A 23,485-nucleotide genomic window follows, 5' to 3' on the forward strand; every position below is an offset into this window, starting at 1 on the left:
GCAGGATACACGGCAAGGTGATTTGCTGCCTCCATTCCCCTGTCACCTATATCTGGCACTTCTTCCCATGTTATCCCTTCCCAACCTCCCCATCCCCCTCTGTCCCTCTCTTAGCCCCCCAACAGACCCCAGTGTGTGATGCTCCCCTCCCTGTGCTCATGTGTTCTCATTGTTTGACACCTGCCTATGAGTGAGAACATGCAGTATTTGATTTTCTGTTTTTGTGTCAGTTTGCTGAGAATGATGGTTTCCAGATTCATCCATGTCCCTACAAAGAACATGAACTCATCTTTTTTTTGTGGCTGTGTAGTAGTCCAAGGTGTATATGTGTCACGTTTTCTTTGTCCAGTCTATCATTGATGGGCATTTGGGTTGGTTCCAGGTCTTCACTATTGTAAATAGTGCCACAATGAACATACATGTGCATGTGTCTTTATAACAGAATGATTTATAGTCCTTTGGGTATATACCCAGTAATGGGATTGCTGGGTCAAATGGAATTTCTATTTGTAGATCCTTGAGGAATCACCACACTGTCTTCCACAATGGTTGAACTAATTTACACTCCCATCAACAGTGTAAAATTGTTCATTTTATTCCACATCTTCTCTATCATCTGTTGTCTCCTGATTTTTTAACATTCGCCATTCTAACTGATGTGAGATGGTATCTCTCAATGTGATTTTGATTTTCATTTCTCTGATGACCAATGATGATGAGCTTTTTTTCATATGTTTGTTGGCCTCATAAATGTCTTCTTTTGAAAGTGTCTTTTCATATCTTTTGCCCACTTTTGAATAGGTTTGTTTTTTTCTTGTAAATCTTCTTTAGTTCTTTGTAGATTCTGGATATTAGGTCTTTGTCAGATGGGTAGATTGTAAAAACTTTTTCCCATTCTGTTGGTTGCCGGTTCACTCTAATGATTGTTACTTTTGCTGTGCAGAAACTCCTAAGTTTAATTAAATCCTATTTGTCTATTTTGGCTTTTGTTGCCATTGCTTTTGGTGTTTTAGTCATGAAGTCCTTGTCTATGCCTATGTCCTGAATGGTATCGCCTAGGTTTTCTTCTAGGATTTTATGATGTTAGATTTTATGTTCAAATTTTTAATCCATCTGGAGTTAATTTTAGTGTAGGGTGTAAGGAAGGGCTCCAGTTTCAGCTTTCTGCAGATGGCTAGCCAATTTTCCCAACATCATTTATTAAACAGGGAATCCTTTCCCCATTGCTTGTTTTTGTCAGGTTTCTCAAAGATCAGATGGTTGTAGACAAGTGAAATTTCTTCCGAGGCCCCTGTTCTGTTCCATTGGTCTATATCTCTGTTTTGGTACCAGTACCATGCTGTTCTGAGTACAGTAGCTTATAGTATACTTTAAAGTCAGGTAGCATGATGCTTCCAGCTTTGTTCTTTTTGCTTAGGATTGCCTTGGCTATTCGGGATCTCTTTCACCAAAAGCTTTTAAGTCATCTTTTAAACTTAAATATGTTTTATCCCTTTACTAGGGATTCATCAAACCCAGAATATTTTAAAAATTGCATGACAAAGAAAGACATTCCCACTGAAAGGCTAACACTTACTAATAACATGGGTCACAATTTTCTATGTTCTATTTATTTAATCTTCAGAACAATATCAAGAAGTAGAAGTAGTACTATCCTACTTTGTAAACGACAATGTTGAGACATCATTGGATTAAATAGCTGGTCACATAAAACACAGCTAATAGCAGAGGACTTGTTATTTCATTTATGGCTACCTGACTTGAATGCTACACACAATCACTAAACTACCCTATAACAAAAGACTTTTACATTTGATTGACTAGAGCTGACAGAAAACATATGTTTTACATAATAAACCAGTACGGCCATGTGTAACTATATAATATATCCTTAAAAGTACTTATATATAATGCAATCCGATATTCACTTCTATTTTGCTCTATCCATCCTCTAAATTCTGTTTGCTACTTTCTAAATAGATTTCATGTATTACTGATGAGTTGCATTCAAGCATCAAGAAGTCCTAATATTAAAAATATATTAATTATTTCACTGGTTCAAATAATTGGATTTGAGAGACAAAAACAGCATAAGGAAGGGGGAAAATTCAAGCTCTCTAATGTGGCAAATTTAAGGTCAATTCCTATCTCAGCTATTTTAGTGAATTTGAGCGAGTTACTTAACTCCTCTATAATTTATTATCTTATCAGTAATCTAACAATAATGACATGAATTGCAAGGGGTTGTTGTGAGCATTAGGAAAGCTAATTTACATAAAGTGAATAGCACACAGTCTAGGACATGGTAATGACTCAATAAGTTGTGGCTATTAGAAAATAAAGCATAACATTTTCTAGCATATGGAAATTTCCTCTCAACTAAATAGATTTTATTTCATATGAGTAAATTTCTCAGTACCTGCATTCATCTTATACACAAAATTGTCTGATTTACTATATCCTTTGGCCATAAATGTAAAACACATTGTTTAATGTTCCCATACCTCCCATCTTTGGTAGGCTAGTGTACATTATATTCATCCTTCTGGTTTAGAATGGTGATAACACCATATACTTACAGAACACAACATATAATGGAGAATGTATTATCCATTAAGCAGTCCAGGTACTCATTATTAGCTTCAGAAAAATGTATTAAGTAATTTCTATTTATTAATATTTTAAGTAGCTCAAATGCATGTGTACAGTATCTTTAAATAAAATTACACATCTAGGAAAGAAATATGAAATTGAAAATAAGAAACTATAAGGATTCTACTTCTAATTATCCCCCACCACTAGATATCTCCTGTCATTTTCAAAATTAGGACAAAGAATGTATTTCAACTGCCTCCTTTTTCCATTCGTCAAATTCCTTCTTACTAAAATGAGCTTCTTCCCAAATAAACCAACTCTACATATTTTATATATATATATATGAAGTATTAGATATTAACCTGAAGGATTTCCTGAGTCATAGAAAGGTACAGAAACAAAGCTATCTAAAACATAATCAGCATGCTGATTATAATGTGTCTATATATATGTATCAGAACTGATACATATACAAGTGTAGTAAGATAACAGAACTGATGTATATATATGTATATATAGTATATCAGAACTGAAACATATATATGTGTGTATATATATATATATATATATATATAGACACATTAAATGTATAGACACATTAAAACTCCAGAATCTATAGCCTTTAACAGCAGTGGTTCCCAAACAAAGCTTCACTTTGCAGTAACTTGGGGAGTTTTTAAATTCTTATGCTCCTTTGCACCAATATGCAGGCAGGTGGAAGCCATTATCCTAAGCAAATGAACGCAAGGACAGAAAACCAAATACTGCAAGTTCTCATTTACAAATGGGAGTTAAACATTGAGTACACATGAACACAAAGAAGGGAACAATAGACACCAGGGCCTACTTGATGGTATAGAGTAGGAGGAGGGTACTGTGCTCACTAACTGGGTGATGAAATAATTTGTACAACTAACCCCAGCAACACACAAATTGCCCGTGTAACAAACCTACACAGGTGCCCCTGAACCTAAAATAAAAGTTGGAAGGAAAAACTTAACATAAAGAAAATTAATAAAATGTCTTAAACAAAATAAAATTATTTTGTCTGTCTTCCTGCCCCATAACTTTTGATAAATTGGTCTGGGGTTAAGGTCTGAGAATTGGAATTTTTTTTAAAGTTTCCCAGATAATTGTGATGTGCAGCCAAGTTTAAAAACTACTGTACTCCAGCATTCTGTGTGCTGCCCCAGGGCCTGATAGAACAGTGATTGGATCACTGTTCTATAGATGAAGCTGCCAAACTGGCAACTGCAACTATTATTTCTTTGTTTCAGTAAAGAACATCAATACAGAACTTTTACCCTCTCTCAACCTTTCTCTTAACTCCAATAAAAATCCAGACAGAGGTATTTAAGAAGAAAGGCCTTCTATCAAAGTTCTTTCTCTTCTTGGACTTTTAAATAGTGACTACATAAATTGAGTATCTGGCAAGAGTAAGATTAAGCAGTAGTTTGTTCCAAAGAAGAATCTTCTACCAAGGTAGGTTTTTAGAAATATAAATGTAAGAACTTTCACTTTGGACCTCCAGCTTTTGCTCGTATTCTCAAGAATATCATCCTCAAGGCTTTTAATGGAAATAGCTATGCTACCTAAAAATCTCAGATGTGGGTTTTTGTTTTTTGTTTTGTTTTTTGTTTTTGTTTTAAGACAGAGTCTTGCTCTGTCACCCAGGCTGGAGTGTAGTAGTGTGATCTCTGCTCACTGCAACCTCTACCTCCTGAGTTCAAGCAATTCTTGTGCCTCAGCCTCCCAAGTAGTTGGGACTACAGGCACGTGCAACCACACCTGGCTAATTTTGAATTTTTAGTAGAGACAGGTTTTCACCGTGTTAGCCAGGATGGTCTTGATCTTTTGACCTCATGATCTGCCTGCCTTGGCCTCCCAAAGTGCTGGGATTACAAGTGTGAGCCACTGCACCCGGCCTCAGATGTGTTTAAAAAAAAAATCGTTGTCAGTGGTAAAGATTGTCAAGCCTTAAAATTCCTGAAAAAGTGTCAAGACCATTCACATTGATCAGTTGCACAATTATCCAGTTGTGAAATTATCCAATTTCACAATCTATTGACTTTTTCCACTGCTATATCTTATGGTTTCTAAAGTCAATCATGAGTAGAAGAGTCTTAAAAAGATATATAAGATAGATTTGCATTTCTGTTGTTCTTGCTTGAGTCTGGTTCCTTATGTATTGCTAAACCGCTTTTATGAAAACATATTAGAAAAAGCTATTTTAAAGGATAGACACATGCACATAAACTGTAGGATCTGTTGACCTGTCTTATGTCATTTCAAGGCTAATGCAAATGACAGGTATCACATGGGCCCCAGGACAATCTGTCAGCCTATGTGCTTGAATTTTGCCTTCCCAGAACACAGGGTGCCATGTACTTATTGTATTTTGTTGAAAATTATAAACAAATTAAGGACAAAAACATTTTTTTTTCTAATTCACACACTGATAGACAATAATTGTCTTTTGGAATAACCTGGAAAAAATCAAATCAAGGCAATAATACCTCAGTAGAGTGATGTTAAAGAAAAAATACACATTACACAGTTTTTTTTTGCTTGAGACAGGTCTAATAATAATAACACAATAATTGTATTAAGAAGTTATTTTTTACAATAGTCCTGTCACATTAACAATATTTAGGTCACAAATCTATAGAAATCTATAAGTTTTGACTAATTTTAAGTAAATATCCTAAAAGTATACCTAATTAGTTATGTTCCAAAGTAGTCACCACTAAGGGTAACAAGGAATTTCCAAAAATGCTTTAATTTTAAAATGTACTTTCAACATTTATCGGAAAATTACCTTTCATAAAGTACCACCATTTTTTATTTTGAAAAATCACAAACATGACATTATTGCTGTGCATCTATTCTGATTCCTTTCCCCAAAACATCAAACACATCTTTAAAGGTTATGTTGGTCTTTCTTCATCGTATTATATAACAAGTGTTAAAATGCTTTAAATTTGTTATTCTGAAAAACACTATTAATTGATTTGACTAACCATGGAAAACCTTTGGCCTGTTTTTAGGAGCAACTTTAAAGAATGAAATTAACTTTTCTCTTGGGCCTGTTGGCTCTTACTTCATGTTTCACGGTAAGTTCCCACAATTCTAAAGGTCCTTGTTGTATTTCTTGTTAATCATGACTTAAAAGAAAGTTTTGATACCAAAAATTTGTCCTGTATGTAAAAATTTAGTGTCAAGCTGTTGATCTTTATAGACTTGTTCTTACTTTCATTTTCCTTTTTCACATATGACTAACCATCTAGTCAGTGGTTGCCAAGCATGAAGGGACAGGGGACTACAGGAAGAAGGCACAGGACAGGTCGTATCTGGGAGAACTAGCTCTTATCTAGAAACATCTCTTCCTTTTTATTTCTTTTCAAAAGAACTAACATAAAATTGTCAGAAAAATGTAATTTAAGCTTATTAAATGTTTTGAAGCTGTAGGAAACGAGAAAATATATAGTTGGACCTTCACGATAAATTTTCTACAAAGACAACATGATATATCAGTGCAAGGATTGCTGATTGTACAATAGTTTTTTATTGAAATATTTGTAAAAACTAGAACCAAAAAGCCTTTATGATGTCTCAAAATACATTGGTTATGGCTAAAATATTCCTTTTTAACACACTGGAAAGTAAAGTGCTACTCACTTGGGAAAACAATAAAAACAGAAAAAGAAAGGTCACTCTCTCAAGAAGCACTTACACTAATTCAAACTTTTGAAAAGCGTTTGTTAAAGCTCTATAGGATGTAGGTGATGGGGAGGAAGGCAGCAAATCACACTGCCACGTGTGTTCCTATGCAACAATTTTGCATGTTCTTCACATGTACCCCAAAACCTAAAATGCAATAAAATAAATAAATGGGGGAAAAAAAAAAGAAAGTAAAGTTCATTTATGAGACAGTTGAAGGGAAAAAAAAAAAAAAAAAAAAAAAAAACTCTATAGGAAATCCCAAAATATATAACACAAAGTAACAAGTGATATGTGTCAGAGACAAAAACATCACTAGCATAATATAAATTTCAGAGTAAGATCAGATTCCCTAGTAAATGTTGGGGTTGGGTAGGCTTGACAGAAGACAAAGAGCTCTGTTTGTCTCATTTCTTAATAATTCCTGACAATCCACTGTGTGTTGGGCCTAGTGGTGCTGACACAGAAATACCAAAGTTGAATTCCAAATTGGGATGTTCATATATTACATCTTCCTTTCATAGCATATTACCTACCTAAGAGAAACTATTTCTGAATCAGTCTACATTACACAGTGAACAAATAAATGTCAATAGACCCTAGCAATGGCACAAGCAGATAAAGTAGCATTATTGTTCTAAAGCATTTAGTGATATTTAATGACATTTGTATTGTTCTGAAGCATTTAGTGATATTTAATGACATTTCTATAAAAATTCTGAGGTTGAAATAGAAGAGTAATGTACTCCATGAGATACCTATATCGGAAACATCTGATTTCACTTATTAAAAGTGGTCATTTCCAATCCCTATCTCAGACCTGAGAAAAAATGAATAGCTGATCTTGGGGCCTGGAAACCTGCATTCTAGAATATTCTTACTAATGCTGAAGTCTGAGACTACTTGAATAAATTTTCTTGAAATTTACTTCTCAAGTTCAGTATTTCATGCTAAGAATAGGCAACTTCTGAAGAGCTTTACATAAAACATCCATCTTGAGGATTCATATGAATTAATGGCATATTTTTATTCCAGAAGCCTGAATTGCAAGACAAATGCAACTTAAATTCTTCTCTACCTTGAAAGAGTATATAATACCATTTATATAAGAGGTAGATGATTCCATGTCCTGAAGAAAGTTAGTTTAATACATAAATTTTCTCATTAGAATTAAATATTATTGGATATAAGAAAACAAGAGTCATAGGACATAATTTTTAATGTCACTCTAGCAAAAATTTTTTGCTCTGTTCATTGCCTCATGAGTTGTTAAATCTTAACCACAATCTTAGGTGTTAGCCTAAATAAAGAAACTTTATTGTACTCAGCATCTAGAACTTTCAATACATCAGATTATTTTTTATGAGGTAGGGATTAGCTAGGAGTTAAATTAAAAATAACAGTTCATATTTATATATTTATAATGTACTATGGAGCATAGTTTTACCCCCAAACCTCACAAAAACACAGGAAATATTTGAGATGCTCCTTTATATAGCACAGAGCTGAACATGAGACAAAACCTCAATAAGTGTTATGGGAATGCAACAATGAGTGAATGAGCCTTTGTGTAGCTGACACCAAGGAATAACAAATAGCTTTCAGAGTCTTACCTGTTCATTCATGCCATTGGATAGGCTACATGAAGGATGACACAGGGATGGGTTCTAGGCCAAGTGTAAGATCAAAGGTAAAGCATCTCATGATTGACAAGGATGTCTGCCATGCTCACAAGATGGATAAGGACAGCATTTTTGCCAACACCTGCCATCCCTAACAAGAGAAGCCTTTGTTTGCAGCACAATCTATTCACTAAACTGCTATGGTTAAACTGTCAGTCTGGCAGTTTCTAATCCCTAAGAATAGGTAATAGATAGAAGTTTTGAACAGTAAAATAAGATTAAAAAGGGAGTATAAATAAAATACTTTACAGAGGGGCTATGATAATTACCAAAAGTGAAGCAAAACCTTTAGCCTGAACTAAAGCAATGATAAGCAATTATCAAATAACCTAAGACAGCCAGTCGTTCTCAAAACTCTACAAACTTGAAAAACTCTGTCAGGGACACAAATCATCTGAGGATATTGTAGAACTTCAGACGCTGATCCAGTAGGTCTGCCTGAGCCCCTGGAGTCTACATTTCTACCAAGCCCCCAGGTGATGCTGATGCTGATCTGCTGGTCCGCAAATAACATTTTGAGTAGCAAGGCCCTAGTCTACTGAGAAATCAAACAGAGAAAGATTGAGGACTTCTTCTGAGTTTGTACAAATGCTGGAGTCTGCCTCAAATGTTGTCATGGGAAAAGCCTTATGCTCCTTGCCTTGTGCAAGGAAGGAAATGGCATTCTGAAATCAAGTAAGAGAAATTTCTGCCTATCACCAAGTCCGGTAATTCATTCAACATAAAATACTTATTGAGCACTTAATATTTGCCAGGCACTATTCTAGATGTTGGGTAAACAGCAGTGAACAAAACAGACAAAATGTTCCTAACCTCATGGAACTTATATTCTACTTGGGGAAGACAAGCCATAAACAAAATAACTGACTATGTAATGCAGAAAATTTGGGAAGAAGGAATTTGGGGAGGAGGTAGAACAAAGATGTGATTTAAGATAGGGTAGCCCAGTGGAAAATGACATTTGATTAAAGACCTGAAAGAGGTGAAAAAGCTAACCATGCAAGCAGAGGAAACAGGAAGTTTCAAGGACTGGAGTGGGGTACACTTGCCTAGTGTTAAGAATAAGGGGGTTAGCATGGCTGGTAGAGAGTGAGATGGGAAGATGAAACTTCTAAATTATCTGAACAGCATCCATAAATATTTACTTAATGTCAGCTATAGACAGTGCAAGAAGGATGCAAACACTGATAAACATGACCTCTAACTTCAAGAGGTATATGACTCTCAGAGGATACAGGATAGACTGGTAAAAATAGTCAAAGCAGAAGTTGACAAACTTTTTCTGAAAAGAGACAGATAACAAATATTGTAGGCTTCTGTGGGCCTATAACAAGTGGTCAACTTGGCTGAGGTCGCTTGAAAGCAGTTACATTAAACGAATGGGCATGGCTATGTTCCAGCAAAACTTTATTTACCAAACAGCCAAATTACATTTGGCCCACAGCCTTAGTTTGCCAACTCCTGGTCTACAAAAACACTGAACAAGGCAATATGGCATGTAAAAACCTGATACTTCATTTACAAAATAATCATAAAATTAACCCAATATTATTCATGAGTTTACAAAAAATATTTATGTTTCACTGAAACTGTATGCATGCAAAATACTATGCTAAATTGTCATTTTAATTATTTTTTCTAAAGAACATCATGTGGTAGATACTGTTACTTTCTCTCCTTTAAAGATGAGAAAAGTAACAGAGAGGTTACATAACTTACCCAGATTCACACAACTTGTGAATGAGAAACAAATTTTAACTTGCCTCCATCTATTTGCCTATCTTCTGCCTTTTCTTCTAATTACCTGGGATGAACTAAAATCACCCCAATGTGTTCTAAGATCAACCACTCAACTCGTAAACTAGACCCTATTCTCTCCCCTATGCAGGGAGGATCCTGCAATTATCCTGTAATTATCTACCCTAAATCTAAACATCCTACATCATCAATTTTTCCTTCTCTCTATTGATTGTTCCTACTGCCACATAAATATGAGGGAATATCATCTATATGTTTGTTTTCATTCTCCAATGGCTCCCATTATGGTCTGTTTGAAAAAGCTACCTCTGCACATCTTCACTTTTCCTGCTCTGTCTTAAACTACTCCAAGCAGATCTTGCCCACATCATTTGGATTAAACTACACTTGTCAAATTGTACTCCAAACGGCCATGCATAATGGTCAGCTTTCTGTTCCCATCTAAATTGTATTTGACATGATCAGTCTCCTACTTAAAGTCAGTTTCTTATTTTTTGAACTCCCACACAACTCCACTCTCCTAATTTTTTTTACACTTTTATGACCCCTCCTTGTTGGTCTCCTTCTCCAGACACATCTCCTCTCCCTGAACTCTAAATGTCAGAGTGTCCCAAGACACCATCCTGTTACCCTGTCTCCACCTCTAACCACAAATCCAGTTGCTCAGGCCAAAAAACGAAATCATCCTTGACTCTGTCACCTCCCAGATCCACTCCTTCAGCAAATCTTGCCCACTCTGCCTTCATACCATCATCTAAATCTGACCCTTTCTCACTATCCTCCTGCTAGCATTCTAGGCCAAGCCACCATCACTTCCTACCTGTTGGAACAATAACTGGTCTCCCTGCTTTCACTCTTGTTCCTGTAGCTTATTCTCCACACAATAACCAGAAAGATAACATCTTACCATATCACTCCTTTGTTCAAAACCTTCTAATGTTTTTCATAATACTTGGAAGGCAGGAGTACAAAGTTCTTACTCCTACCTACAAGACCCTGCTTGGACCTCCCCACACCTTAACTCTGATTTCGTTTCTGACTGACTTCCCAGGTTTCATCCAGAGTGCACATTTCACTGATCCTTGAACTTACCAACCTTACCCTTATTTTAGGGTATTTGATGTCCCCTGTCTTTGTAATGCTCTCCTCTTTAATATCACACTTTTCCTCCTAAACTTCAATTAGTCTCTTCAAGAATTTCCTCCTCAGAGAGTCCTTGTTTTGACCACTTTGTCACTATTCATTCTCTATCCCTTATACAGTTTACTTTTATAGGATTTATCACTGTTTGATCTCACACATCACTTTCTGTACATGCTATCACTTTTTGTTTCTTGTCTGTTTCCCCCAATTGGAATAAAATCTCCATGAAGGCAAGGACCTTTTTTAGTTTACCAGTATATGCCCAATGTTTATGATAAGTGTCCAAAAAAAATGTTTATTTGAAGGAAAGAAGGGAAGGAAAGAGGGAAGGAGGAAGGGAAGAAAAGGAATCCATCTTTCTCCTATTCCTGAACTTAAGTAAAACACTTTCCCTTCAAAATGTGTGGCTTTCAACTCCTGGTCTTACAAGACTAAAGAAAGATAATCTTCACAAAACAGGAATAGTTTTATTTTGGACTGCTATTACCAATCCTAGGCATACCTTTTGTTGACTCATTAATCCAGCATTAAAACCACACTAATCTGCAGCTTGAGCAACAAAGTGAAACCCCTGACCTTAAAAAAAAATTAAAAAGTTTTAAAAATTAGTTGGGCATGTGGCAAATGCCTGTAGTCCTAGCTACTCGGATGGCTGAGGCAGGAAGGTTACTTTAGCCTAGGAGTTTGAAGTTGCAGTGATCTGTGATTATGCCACTAAACTCCAGCCTGGGTGACAGAGTGAGACCCTGTGTCCAAACAATCAAACAAACAAACACCAATTGGGAATAGAGCCCTTGAAAACTGAAACCTGAAGTACTGTTTATACATTAAAAAATAATAAATTTTACATGTAACATTTTGTGAAAAATTATATAAGATTATCAAACAATGAATTAGTACAAAAAAGTAAAAATTTATTCAATTTGCATTATAACATTGAAAAATCAATACCATTTCATCTTAACCAAATTCTGTTCAAGAATTTATAAATAATTAACTTATTAGATATACCACAAGCTTTCTAATTATTTATATTTAACTTAGAACACATTTAAAAATTTTGTGGAGAGTTCTAATGAAAGCAGATATTTAGAGTGAAAATTCTTCATTAGATATCACTTTTAATTGGTCTGAAATGCTCTCAAATAATTCTAAGCTATTTGTATTAATAATGCATACCAGGTGAAATATTTGCTCCTACTGAAGAATTAAAGATTTAGCATTTTTAAAGCCAATTAAACCTAAAATTCCTTAATATACTTCAGAAAAGTTTGAAATCTCCCCCGATTTGTCTAATTACACTTTTCTCAATACACTAGATCCAAAACAAGAGAATAATGCCAAATACATTTCAAGACATAATGTATACTGAAGAAATGAAATTGCCTAGGTATCAAAGGAGAAAATAAAATATAAATACCACTAAAAAGAACTGCTTAAAAGGTGTCTATTCATTAAGAAGGCAACTTAATTGATGGAATTCTAGATCTTCGGCCTTCTCTCAGGAACTTGAACAAGGACAAGTTATCCAAAGCATGTTTAATAATCTGATTTAGAAGCTGGTTTTAACCATTGCTATTATTCAGATTTTGTGAGAAACTATATTAAAGATCTAACCACCAGACATTAGGCTTTAGGTAATTAACACATAAACAAGAATTAAAACATCAACATTGGAAAACATAAACCCTGTAATTAAACAATTTAGCAGTCCTAGTACTTTTTGAATTATTTCTTCAATTCATTACTATAAAATCATGTATTTATTCACCCACTACATATGTTTAGCTCCTACTTAGTATCAAGAACAGCTCTATGTGCTAGAACACTAACAATAAACACATCAGGCAAAAATCTCTGCTTTTTCTCGTACATGAAAAAACTCAGAAACAGAAAGACAAATACCAATATTCTCACCTATAAGCAGAACCAAATAATGTGTACAAGGGGACCATAGAGTATGGAATGATAGACCTTGGCAACTCAGAAGGGTCGGGGTGGAAAGGGGTGGGTGATGAGAAATTACTTAATGGGTACAATGTATATTATTCAGGTGATGGGTACCCTAAAAGCCCAGACATCACCACTGACCAATATATCTATGTAACAAAATTGCATTTATGCTTTTTAAATGTTTTATAAATAAATAATGTTTTAAAATATCTGCTCTCATGGAACCCATACATTATTAAATCATTTTTGATTATTTAAAACCATCAAATGTTGAAACTATAGAGACAATACAATGAAATTTAAATACAGGTGAGCTGCATAATAATATTAAAATTACCACTTATGGAGTGTTAATATATGCCAAGAAGTGTATTATAAAATTACACTATTTAATCTCTCCAGAAATCCAGTGTAACAATTATTATTTTTATCCTCTCTTAACAAATAAGAAAAATGAAACTCAAAATAGCCAGTTCTATATTCTGTTTCCAATAAACCTATCATTTGTGAAGGTAATCGGCCCGAAATGTAGACTCCTTAAAAAGGCATTTTCATCATTTGTCTAAGGTTATAAAGTTCACTACCATTGGCCAGTGGAAGAGGGAAACTAACTAGTGGAAAATTGTGTTAAGAGAATAGGAAAAGATAAAAATGATCAGAATGGAGGTCAGAGGTCAGCTATGTTTTGTAAAGTGTAATTTTTCACATGATTTCTCCCCATCTCTGCTTAGGGTCCAGAGAGCAGCTCACTGAAGCTCAATTTGAACTTAATTTCCATGACACTGTACCATCTGAGTTTCTTCCCGACTTTGATTACTCATCATTTTCCTTCACTAGCTGCTCAGCTTCCTCTTATCCAAGTTTCTGTCTTCAGCCATTTTTTCTTTATTACTTTCTTACCTATTGCATTAACCCAATAGTGCTTTCCAAATCTATTTCTCCAGCTCCGAGATTTCAATCTGCATCTATAAACTTCCATGACTTTTCAAAATCCAAAGGATTAAAACTTAATTAATTTCTTTCCTCTTGGCACCTATGTGTTCATTAATGTTAGCAGCCATGACTTAAGATCTCAATTTCATTTAAGTCTACATTCATTTATTCAAAAACATTTACTAAGAACCTGGCCAGGCATGGTGGCTCATACCCTGTAACCCCAGTAGTTTGGGAGGCCAAGGCAGGTGGATTGCTTAAGCTTGAGCGTTCAAGGCCAGCCTGGGCAACATGACAAGACCCCATCTACACCACAAATACAAAAAAATAGCCAGCCATGGTGGTGCACTCCTGTGGTCACAGCTACTTGGGAGACTGAGGTGGAAGGATTGCCTGAGTCTGGGGGAAAAGTTTGTAGTGAGCTGAGATCACGCCACTGCACTACAGCCTGGGTGACAGAGCAAGACCCAGTCTCAAAAAAAAAATTTACTGAGAACCTCCAAGGTGCCAGAAACTGGAGATAGAATGATAAGCAATACAGAGACATTTTTGTTTGAAGTTAATAATTACTACACTATATAATAAGTGACTATAAGTATTATAATAGAAGTGCTAAAACAACAAAAATAATAGACACCTAACTTACTTCTAATTCCTTACACCCTTTATTACTCACAAAGATGCCAGGCACTGACTAAGATACTAAAGGCACAAAGCTAAAGAAGATACAATCAATTATTTCAACAGCAGCAAAACAGCACATGGCCTAAGAGTGGAGAAAACTACCAAAACAAATAATTACTATCGCTGTGAAAAGAGTGATAAAGTTTGGTTTTGTCTCCAATAAAAGCTTTACCAAAATATAATTTTTGGCTTATTTTATATTGTATAAAGATATTTTCTGTACAATTCTTTTAATTTTCATATTAAATTATTGGAGGAGGGGAGTGAAGCCAATTAAACATTTTGAAGGAAGAGCTTGCCAGGTGAATGGAAATTAGGGCAGGAGTGAAAAATTCTCAGCTAGAGGAATTCCTCTTATGAAGGCACAGGGACTACCAGAAAGAGCTCATTGTGTTATTAGAGCTAGTACTAGTTCTTCATGGCCAGATCGAGTACAAAGAAGTGACAAAAGATGAGATTGGATGGTATTATAGGATTTTGCATTTGGTTGCAAAGAACAGAGTTCTTCTCACAATATTTATTCTTACATTTTTAGGGCTGCTTTAGTTTGCTGTGCCAATTCTAATTTATATTTATTTTTGCATTGACTTCCTTTTTCCTTAAAGTAGGGAAACATGCCAGGCCAAGTTCTCAATAAATGTTTTCTTTCTTCCTTAAAAAAGAAAGTCAATGCAAGCATAAATATAAATTAGAACTGGCACAGGAAAACCAGGCAGCCCTAAAGACCAGTCTCTGCTTCTCAACACATCCCTGCTTCTCTCTGCACTGTTCCCTCCCTGAGATGTGCTCTCTTTACTCACAGTCCCTGCGTCCTTATAGCTGAGTCTGTACGTGGCCTTTATTAATGCTCCAACCTCTGTCTGGCTCCTCTCATCTCACAATATTCACATTTTAGTTCCTACTTCTAATTAGGAGATCTCAATACTTCCTATTTCAAGCTACAAAAAGAAAGAGAACTTTATAAACCTGGCTTATTTTCCTTCTTCTAAGATCCTGGATAGCAAGTGGTTTAGAAGTCCATGGGTCAATAGCCAAGAAATAACCTAAATAAGGGTGTTTATGTTTATGTTACAAGAATAAAAGGTGATAGCTAAGACAGGACAGTCCCTGGGAAGGAAAAAGATGTAGGTATAAAATACACAGAGGAACTGATTGTGTGACAAAGACATGACTATGACTGCCTCTGAAATGACTTGGAATTTTTGAGTCATCACTGATCTTTGTAAGAGATTCAGTTGTGTGATGGGACAGTAAGCAGGATAAAATGGAAACTGAGAAGTGGAAATAGAAAATCTAAACCAGCATTCCTCACCCTCTGGTGAGGAATAGAGAGAGATAAGCTAGTAAAGAAATCTTCGGGGATAACCTAGGTTGAGAATGAGATTCTTTAATACATGAGATATCAATCAATATTATAGACTGAAAGAATAGAGCCAGGGATTAGAAAGAGAGAATAAAAGGTGATGACTAAGAGAAGAAAGACCCTAGGGACAGAGAAGATGTAGATATGAAACACAGGTGAAGAGACTGATCTTACACAGTAAGAGAGAACAGCAAGATATTTGTGAGTTTTATAGGTGTGGGACAAGAAAGTGAAGAAGTTCTCACATGTGATGGCCTAAATTACTTCAAATAGAAGGCAAGATCATCTTCTGATGGGTGTAGGGGGGAGCAAGAAAGGAAGAAGTGAGGAAGAGATGTTAAAAAGATAGCCTTTGAGAAAAAATGGGAGGCAATGATTTAGCAGTGCTGATGCACCAGACAAACAGACACTATAGTTCTCTAGTGTTGCTATCTTTACAGATTGTGACGTTCTCCAGCAATGTTTGTCACTATGAAAGTAGGACTATGGAAGGAGTTTTCATAGAGTTGATCCAAAAGTTTGATGTTTCCAAAGGTAATATGGCAGAGACACAGGAAAGAGTTGAATGTTGTAGGAGAATGACCAGAGTCTTGCATCTTCCTAAAGCTTTTGTTTCAGGAAAACTGGTCTTCTGATTGTTGCTAGAATAGAACATACATTTTTCTTGACCTTGTTCATTTGCTTATGATATTATTTTAATTTGGCTTCTTCCTCCTCATTTCAACTCTGTTATTTTACCCTCATTTCAAATGCTATTTTCTCTACATGGCAATTAATCCTCTCTCTTTGATCAAAATTTAAATTTCCCTCCAAATTGCTATAATTTTAACAATATTTATCGATTATTTCTTGAGTTGCTACCATCTACAAGCTATCGTGCTTGTTATCAATAGAGTACAAAATCACTCAAATTTATATCGAGCCGTTACTCTACCTTAGTATGTCTAAACACTTTGCATAGATTATATATAATCCTATCTACCATTATATATGGTAAGAACTATTTCTAGAACCAGTTGAGGAGTGAGAAAAAAGGCAGAGATAACCATAAGCAAGTCACTCAGCTAGCATGCAACAATGGAAGGACTGGCTCTAGCAGGTTCTAGCAATCAGACTCAAGTATCTTCATTTTAACCAACATACTATACTAGCTCCATAGGCTTTTTGTTGCATTGCTTTGTACTGTCATTGGAGAGTTATATCTTCCATTGGATTTCAGACTCATGTTAGAAGGATCTTAAATCTGTTTCTCTTTGTCCCTAGAAAGAAGTGTTGCATATAATAGTTACACAATTAATGGTTCAGAGTCTGGAATCTCACTGAATTATTAGAATGACATAAGAAAGAATTTTCCCAGATAGTCCCACGGGGGTATTTACCTCCACTTGAAACTACATTCAGAGGTGGTCTTTTCTTACACACAATCAAGGTGATTTGGTCCCTCCCTAAAATCTACAGGTTAGATAGAAAGGTTACCATTTTTTGTTGTTGTTGTTTTTTCTCATTTCATATTATTCTACTTTTCTTTGATTGCCCATGCATTCAGAATGAACAGGAAATTTTCTATTCCTTATTTATCTAATTTATTTTCTCAGTAAAATATATGACTTATGACTTAAATACATAGTATATCCTAATGTTTGAACTTTAAATGATCAAATTTAGAAACTTTGTTTTTTGCTTTTGTTATTATCTCCACAGCCCAGTGAGAGTCAAAGATTCCCTGGAAGACCATATCTATCTGGCCAGCTGCCACCACCGCCACCTTACAGGCCAAGATGGGTTCCACCAAGTCCCCCACCTCCCTATGGCTCAAGACTTAATTCACCACTTTCTCTTCTCTTTGTTCGAGGGCGAGTTCCACCATCTTCTTTTTCTCAGTTTAGCCAGGCAACCATTCTATCTCAACTCTTTCCATTGGAACCTATTGGACAACCTCGACTCTTTCCAGGTTATCCAAACCTACATTTCCCACTAAGACCTTACTATGTAGGACCTTTTAGGATATCAAAACCCCCATTTCCTCCTATTCCTTTTTATTTTGCTATTTACCTTCCCATCTCTAACCCTAAACCCCAAATAAATACCACCATCGCAGATAAAACAATCACCACAAATCCGCCTACCACCGCAACAGCGACCTCCAACACATCCACAAAACATACAATGACAGTCACCTCTTCAACAGTACCTATCTCTTCAACACCAGAGCCTGCTGCCTTCATATCAGCAGCAACCCCCACAGCACCTACTGAAAATACTACCCAAATTCTCACCAACCCTCCTCACACTGTATTGCTCAGTGCCACTGTCCAAGTTACGGCTTCCAACCAAACTACATTCAGCAGCACAATCCCTAAAAGTTTTTGGCAAAAGCTTTTTGACATTTTTGGTTGAAGATGCAAGAAATGATATTTTCCAAACTGCTCTGATATCTGAGAAGAAATAAACTGCGATGATTTTGATGGAACCAACCCTGACCTAACCAGCACACCAAATAAATAAAGTATTTGAGTAGTAATATGCACCTATTGCTGTCATTATGAATGACTACCACTCTAGCCTACATTTTGTCACTTACTAACACTTGATGAGTCAGGTTACCAGAAGTAAACAGAGGCCCTTTATGAGAAAAAAATAAAGTGTGTACTTAAAGAGAGTGGACAGGATTTTAAAAAGAATACAGGGCTATAGAGACATTCAGGGTCTCCCAGTGGAGCTGGTCAGGGGCCTGTGTTTGATGAAGCAAAAGGAACAAATAAGGAGCCCAGAGCCTGAAGAAGAGTTGGGACAATGAAGGAAAGGCCACCCAATAAGACCCGTTGTGCAAAGACGTGACTACTCCCAGGTGTGACTACCGCTCCTCATTAGCAGTCCACTCTTCTCTGCCTAGTTCTCAATCCTGGGAGGATAACCATACAAACTCTTACATGCGAGTTTTCTTACCTGGGGCGGCAGGTTGGTGGGGGGGGTTGATTAGGTTCTGCTGATGAAATAGGTGGAGGGGAGAGGTATAAATCTTTTATATTTGGTAAAAAATATTAAACTGGTACAACTGCATAGGTCCCTTGCCATGAATGGAGCTAGGCTAAGCTCCTAATAGTTACATAATTAATGGTTCAGAGCCTGGAGTCTCACTGAATTCTTAGAATGAAGTAAAAAATAATTTTCCCAGATAGTCCCATTGGAGTGCTTACCTCCACTTGAAACTACTTTCAAAGATGGAACTACTGCCTAGTTCTTAGTTCTCTGATTTCTTAGAAGCTAAGCTCCATTTATTGCAAGGGACCTATACGGTTGTAGCATTTTTTAGCTTTTATACAAAATAGTACCCCTACCTCTTTCCTCCACCTATTTTAACAGCAGAACCCAACCAAAATCTCACAGATAAGGAAACCCACATGTAAGAGTCTGTATGATCATCCTCCCAGGACTGAGAATGAGGCACAGAAGAGTGGACTGCTAATGAGGATTTACAAGCCCATAGGATGACACCACAAGTAGCCTCACTCAGCATCTTGAGACCAAATAAGTAGTCAAGGAAAAACATGATGGTTCCTGATTTCCTGTATATAGAAAAGGCAGAGGCAGCATAAAAATAAATTACATCAGTTTTCTATTGCCTTTACCCAGGAAATTTACATATATATATAAGATCAACCAGGTAACAAAAATATAAGTAAATAATAATATAAATTAAAAGAAATAATTAAGATATCTACTTAAATTGAAATAACACCTAAGTATTCAAATATAGACAAAAAATAAATATAAAATAAAAATGTTTTAAAACTTTAAAAGTGCTCTCTTAACAGCAATAGCCTATAATTATAAAGCATTTAACACAGTCATGTGCCACAGTCAACAACAACTTTTCAGTCAATGACAGACCATATAGATGAAGGTGGTCCCATAAGATTATAATGAAGCTGAAAATACTTTATCACCTAGTGATGTTGTAATCATCTTGACGTCACAGCATAGCACATCACTCATGTGTTTCTGGTGACGCTGGTGTAAACAAAATCACTATGCTTTCACTTGTATAAAAGTAGAGCTCACATAAGTAAGTACAGTGTGTAAGATCTGATAATTATAATAAATGACTATGTTACCGGTTTAGGTATTACTATACTACATAAATCATTATATTAGAGTATACTCCTTATATTAAAGCAAGCTAACTATGAAACAGCCTCAGGCAGGTCTTTCAAGAAGTATTCCAAAAGAAGGTATTGTTATCACAGATGACAGCTCTGTATGTGTTACTGCCTCTGAAAACCTTACACTGGGATAAGATGCAGAGATGGAAGACAGTGAGTGATATGGGTGATCCTAACTCTGTTAAGGCCAAGGCTACTGTGTATATTTGTGTCTTTGTTCTTTTTTCTTTAAGTTTAAACAGTTTAAAAATTAAATTAAAAAGCATATAGAATAAGGATATAAGTAAAATATATATATATGTGTATATATATATGTATATATATAATTATTTTTTGAGACTAAAGTCTCGCTCTTGTCCTCCAGGCTGGAGTGCAATGGTGCATCTCTGCTAACTACAAACCCTCCCTTCTGGGTTCAAGCAATTCTCCTGCCTCAGACCCCTGCGTACTTAAAATTACTGGCGCCTGCCACCACACTTAGGTAATTTTTATATTTTTAGTAGACAGGGTTTCACCATGTTGGACAGGCTAGTCTAAAATTCCTGACCGCCGGGCGCGGTGGCTCACGCCTGTAATCCCAGCACTTTGGGAGGCCGAGGCGGGCGGATCACAAGGTCAAGAGATCGAGACCATTCTAGCCATGATGAAACCCTGTCTCTACTAAAAATACAAAAATTAGCCAGGTGTGGTGGCACGCACCTGTAGTCCCAGCTAGTCGGGAGGCTGAGGCGGAAGAATCGCTTGAACCCAGGAGGCGGAGGTTGCAGTGAGCCGAGACTGCGCCACTGCACTCCAGCCTGGCGACAGAGCAAGACTCCGTCTCAAAAAAAAAAAATAAAATAAAATTCCTGACCTCAGGTGATCTGCCCACATTGGCCTCCCAAAGTGCTGGGATTACAGGCATAAGCCACCATGCCTAGCCTGAAATATTTTTGTACAACTGTACAATGTGTTTCTTTCTTTAAGATAAGTAGTATTAAAAAGAGTTAAAAAGTTTAAGAAGTTTATACCATAATAAAGCTACAATAAGCTACGTTTACACTATTATTGGAGAAAGAAAAATATGTTTTATAAATGTAGTGCAGCCTAAGTGTGCAGTGTTTATAAAGTCTACAGTCATGTACCATCATGTCCTAGGCCTGCACATTCACTCTGCTCACTCACTGATTCACCCAGAGCAACCTCTGGTCCTGCAAGTTCCATTCATGGCAATGGACCTATACAGTGGTAGCATTTTTTATCTTTTATATCAAATTTTTACTGTACTTTTTCTATGTTTAAATATGCAAGTACATCCCGTTATGTTATAATTGCCTACAGTATTCAGTACAATAACATGTGGTATAACTTTGTAGCCTAGGCTCAATAGGCTTTACCATACAGGTGTGTGCCAGGCTGTATCATCTAGGTTTGTGTAAGTGCAGCACTTAATTTCACACAACAAAATTGCCTAACAATGCATTTCTCACAAGTTGTCCCCATAGTTTAGCAACACATAACTGCAATATCTTAATACATTGATAATTTTATCTTTCAAAATCTCTTTCAAATTACACAATCATTATATATAATAATGGCATCATCTATATATTGATTTCTGGAGTGGAAAGTTCATTCTATCAATCTTAATAAATCTTTTTTTATTATTATTATATTTGAAATTCTGGAGTACATGTGCAGATTATGCAGGACTGTTACATATACACATGCTATGGTGGTTTGCTGCATCCATCCTCCCGTCATCTACATTAGGATTTCTCCTAATGTTATCCCACCGCAATCCCCCTACCTCCTGCTATCCCTCCCCTATCCCCACCCACCCCCCAACAGGCCCTGATGTGTGATGTTCCCCTCCCTATGTCCATGTGTTCTCATTGTTCAACACCCACTTATGAGTGAGAGCATGTGGTGTTTGGTTTTTTGTTCCTATGTAAGTTTGCTGAGAATGATGGTTTCCAGTTTCATCTATGTCCCTGCAAAGGACATGAACTCGTCCTTTTTTATGGCTGCATAGTATTCCATGGTATATATGTGCCACATTTTCATTATCCAGTCTATCACTGATGGGCATTTGGGTTGGATACTGTCTTTGCTATTGTAAATAGTGCCACAATGAACATATGTGTGCATGTGTCTTTAGAGTAGAACAATTTATAATCCTTTGGGTATATACCCAATAATGGGATTGCTGGGTCAAATGGTATTTCTATTTCTAGATCCTTGAGGAATTGCCACACTTTCACAATGGTTGAACTAATTTACACTCCCACCAGCAGTGTAAAAGTGCTCCTATTTCTCCACATCCTCTCCAGCATCTGTTGTCTCCATATTTTTTAGTGATTGCCATTCTAACTGATGTGCAATGGTATCTCAAAGTGGTTTTGATTTGCATTTCTCTAATGACCAGTGATGAAAAGCTTTTTTCCATATGTTTATTGGCTGCGTAAATGTCTTCTTTTGAAAAGTGTCTGTTTAGATCCTTTGCCCTCTTTTTGATGGGTTTTTTTATTTTTTTCTTGTAAATTTGTTTAATTCTTTATAGATGCTGGATATTAGCCCTTTGTCAGACGGGTACCTTGCAAAAATTTTTTCCCATTCTGTTGGTTGCCAGTTCACTCTAATGATCACTTCTTTTGCTTTGCTATGTAGAAGCTCTTACATTTAATTAGATCCCATTTGTCTATTTTGGCTTTTGTTGCCATTGCTTTTGGTGTTTTAGTCATGAAGTCTTTACCTGTGCCTATGTTCTGAATGGTATTGCCTAGGTTTTCTTTTAGCATTTTTATGGTGTTAGGTCTTATGTTTAAATCTTTAATCCATCTGGAGTTAATTTTTGTATAAGGTGTAAGGAAGGGGTCCAGTTTCAGCTTTGTACATATGGCTAGCCAGTTTTCCCAACACCATTTATTAAATAGGGAACTCTTTCCCCCTTGCTTATTTTTATCAGGCCTGTCAAACAAAAAATTGTTGTAGATGAGTGGCATTACTTCCGAGGCCTCTGTCCTGTTCCATTGGCCTATATCTCTGTTTTGATACCAGTACCATGCTGTTTTGATTACTGTAGCCTTGTAGTATAGTTTGAAGTCAGGTGGCATGATGCCTCCAGCTTTGTTTTTTTGTTTTGTTTTGTTTTTGCTTTATATGGTCTTGGCTATGTGGGCTCTTTTTTGGTTCCATATGAAATTTAAGGGTTTTTTTTTTCAGTTCTGTGAAGAAGATCAATGGTGTGATGTAGCATTGAGAATGTATATTCTGTGGATTTGGGGTGGAGAGTTCTGTAGATGTCTGTAAGATCTGCTTGGTCCAGATCTCAGTTCAAGTTCTGGATATCCTTGTTGATCTGTCTAATATTGACAGTGGAGTGATTAAGTCTCCCAATATTACTGTGTGGAAGTCTAAGTCTCTTTGTAGGTCATTAAGAATTTCATTTTCCCTGTCACATTCAGGTACACTGGTCAAACATAGATTTGGTCTTTTCACATAATCCCATA

The 23,485-nt window shown here is 36.1% G+C and overlaps 1 protein-coding gene across 1 annotated transcript; it reads left to right on the plus strand.

Annotated features, from left to right (window-relative positions):
- The first annotated feature begins 3,374 nt into the window (after window positions 1-3,374).
- OPRPN (opiorphin prepropeptide) lies at window positions 3,375-18,356 on the plus strand. Its single transcript, XM_032259332.1, has 3 exons — window positions 3,375-4,077; window positions 5,643-5,708; window positions 17,533-18,356. The coding sequence occupies exons 2-3, from the start codon at window positions 5,658-5,660 to the stop codon at window positions 18,226-18,228; spliced, it is 747 nt and encodes a 248-aa protein (XP_032115223.1). The 5' UTR covers window positions 3,375-4,077; window positions 5,643-5,657; the 3' UTR covers window positions 18,229-18,356.
- The last annotated feature ends 5,129 nt before the right edge of the window (window positions 18,357-23,485 follow it).

The sequence above is a fragment of the Sapajus apella genome, unplaced genomic scaffold, assembly GCF_009761245.1.
Source record: "Sapajus apella isolate SASKATOON/1434 unplaced genomic scaffold, GSC_monkey_1.0 scaffold108, whole genome shotgun sequence".
Classification (NCBI taxonomy): domain Eukaryota; kingdom Metazoa; phylum Chordata; class Mammalia; order Primates; family Cebidae; genus Sapajus; species Sapajus apella.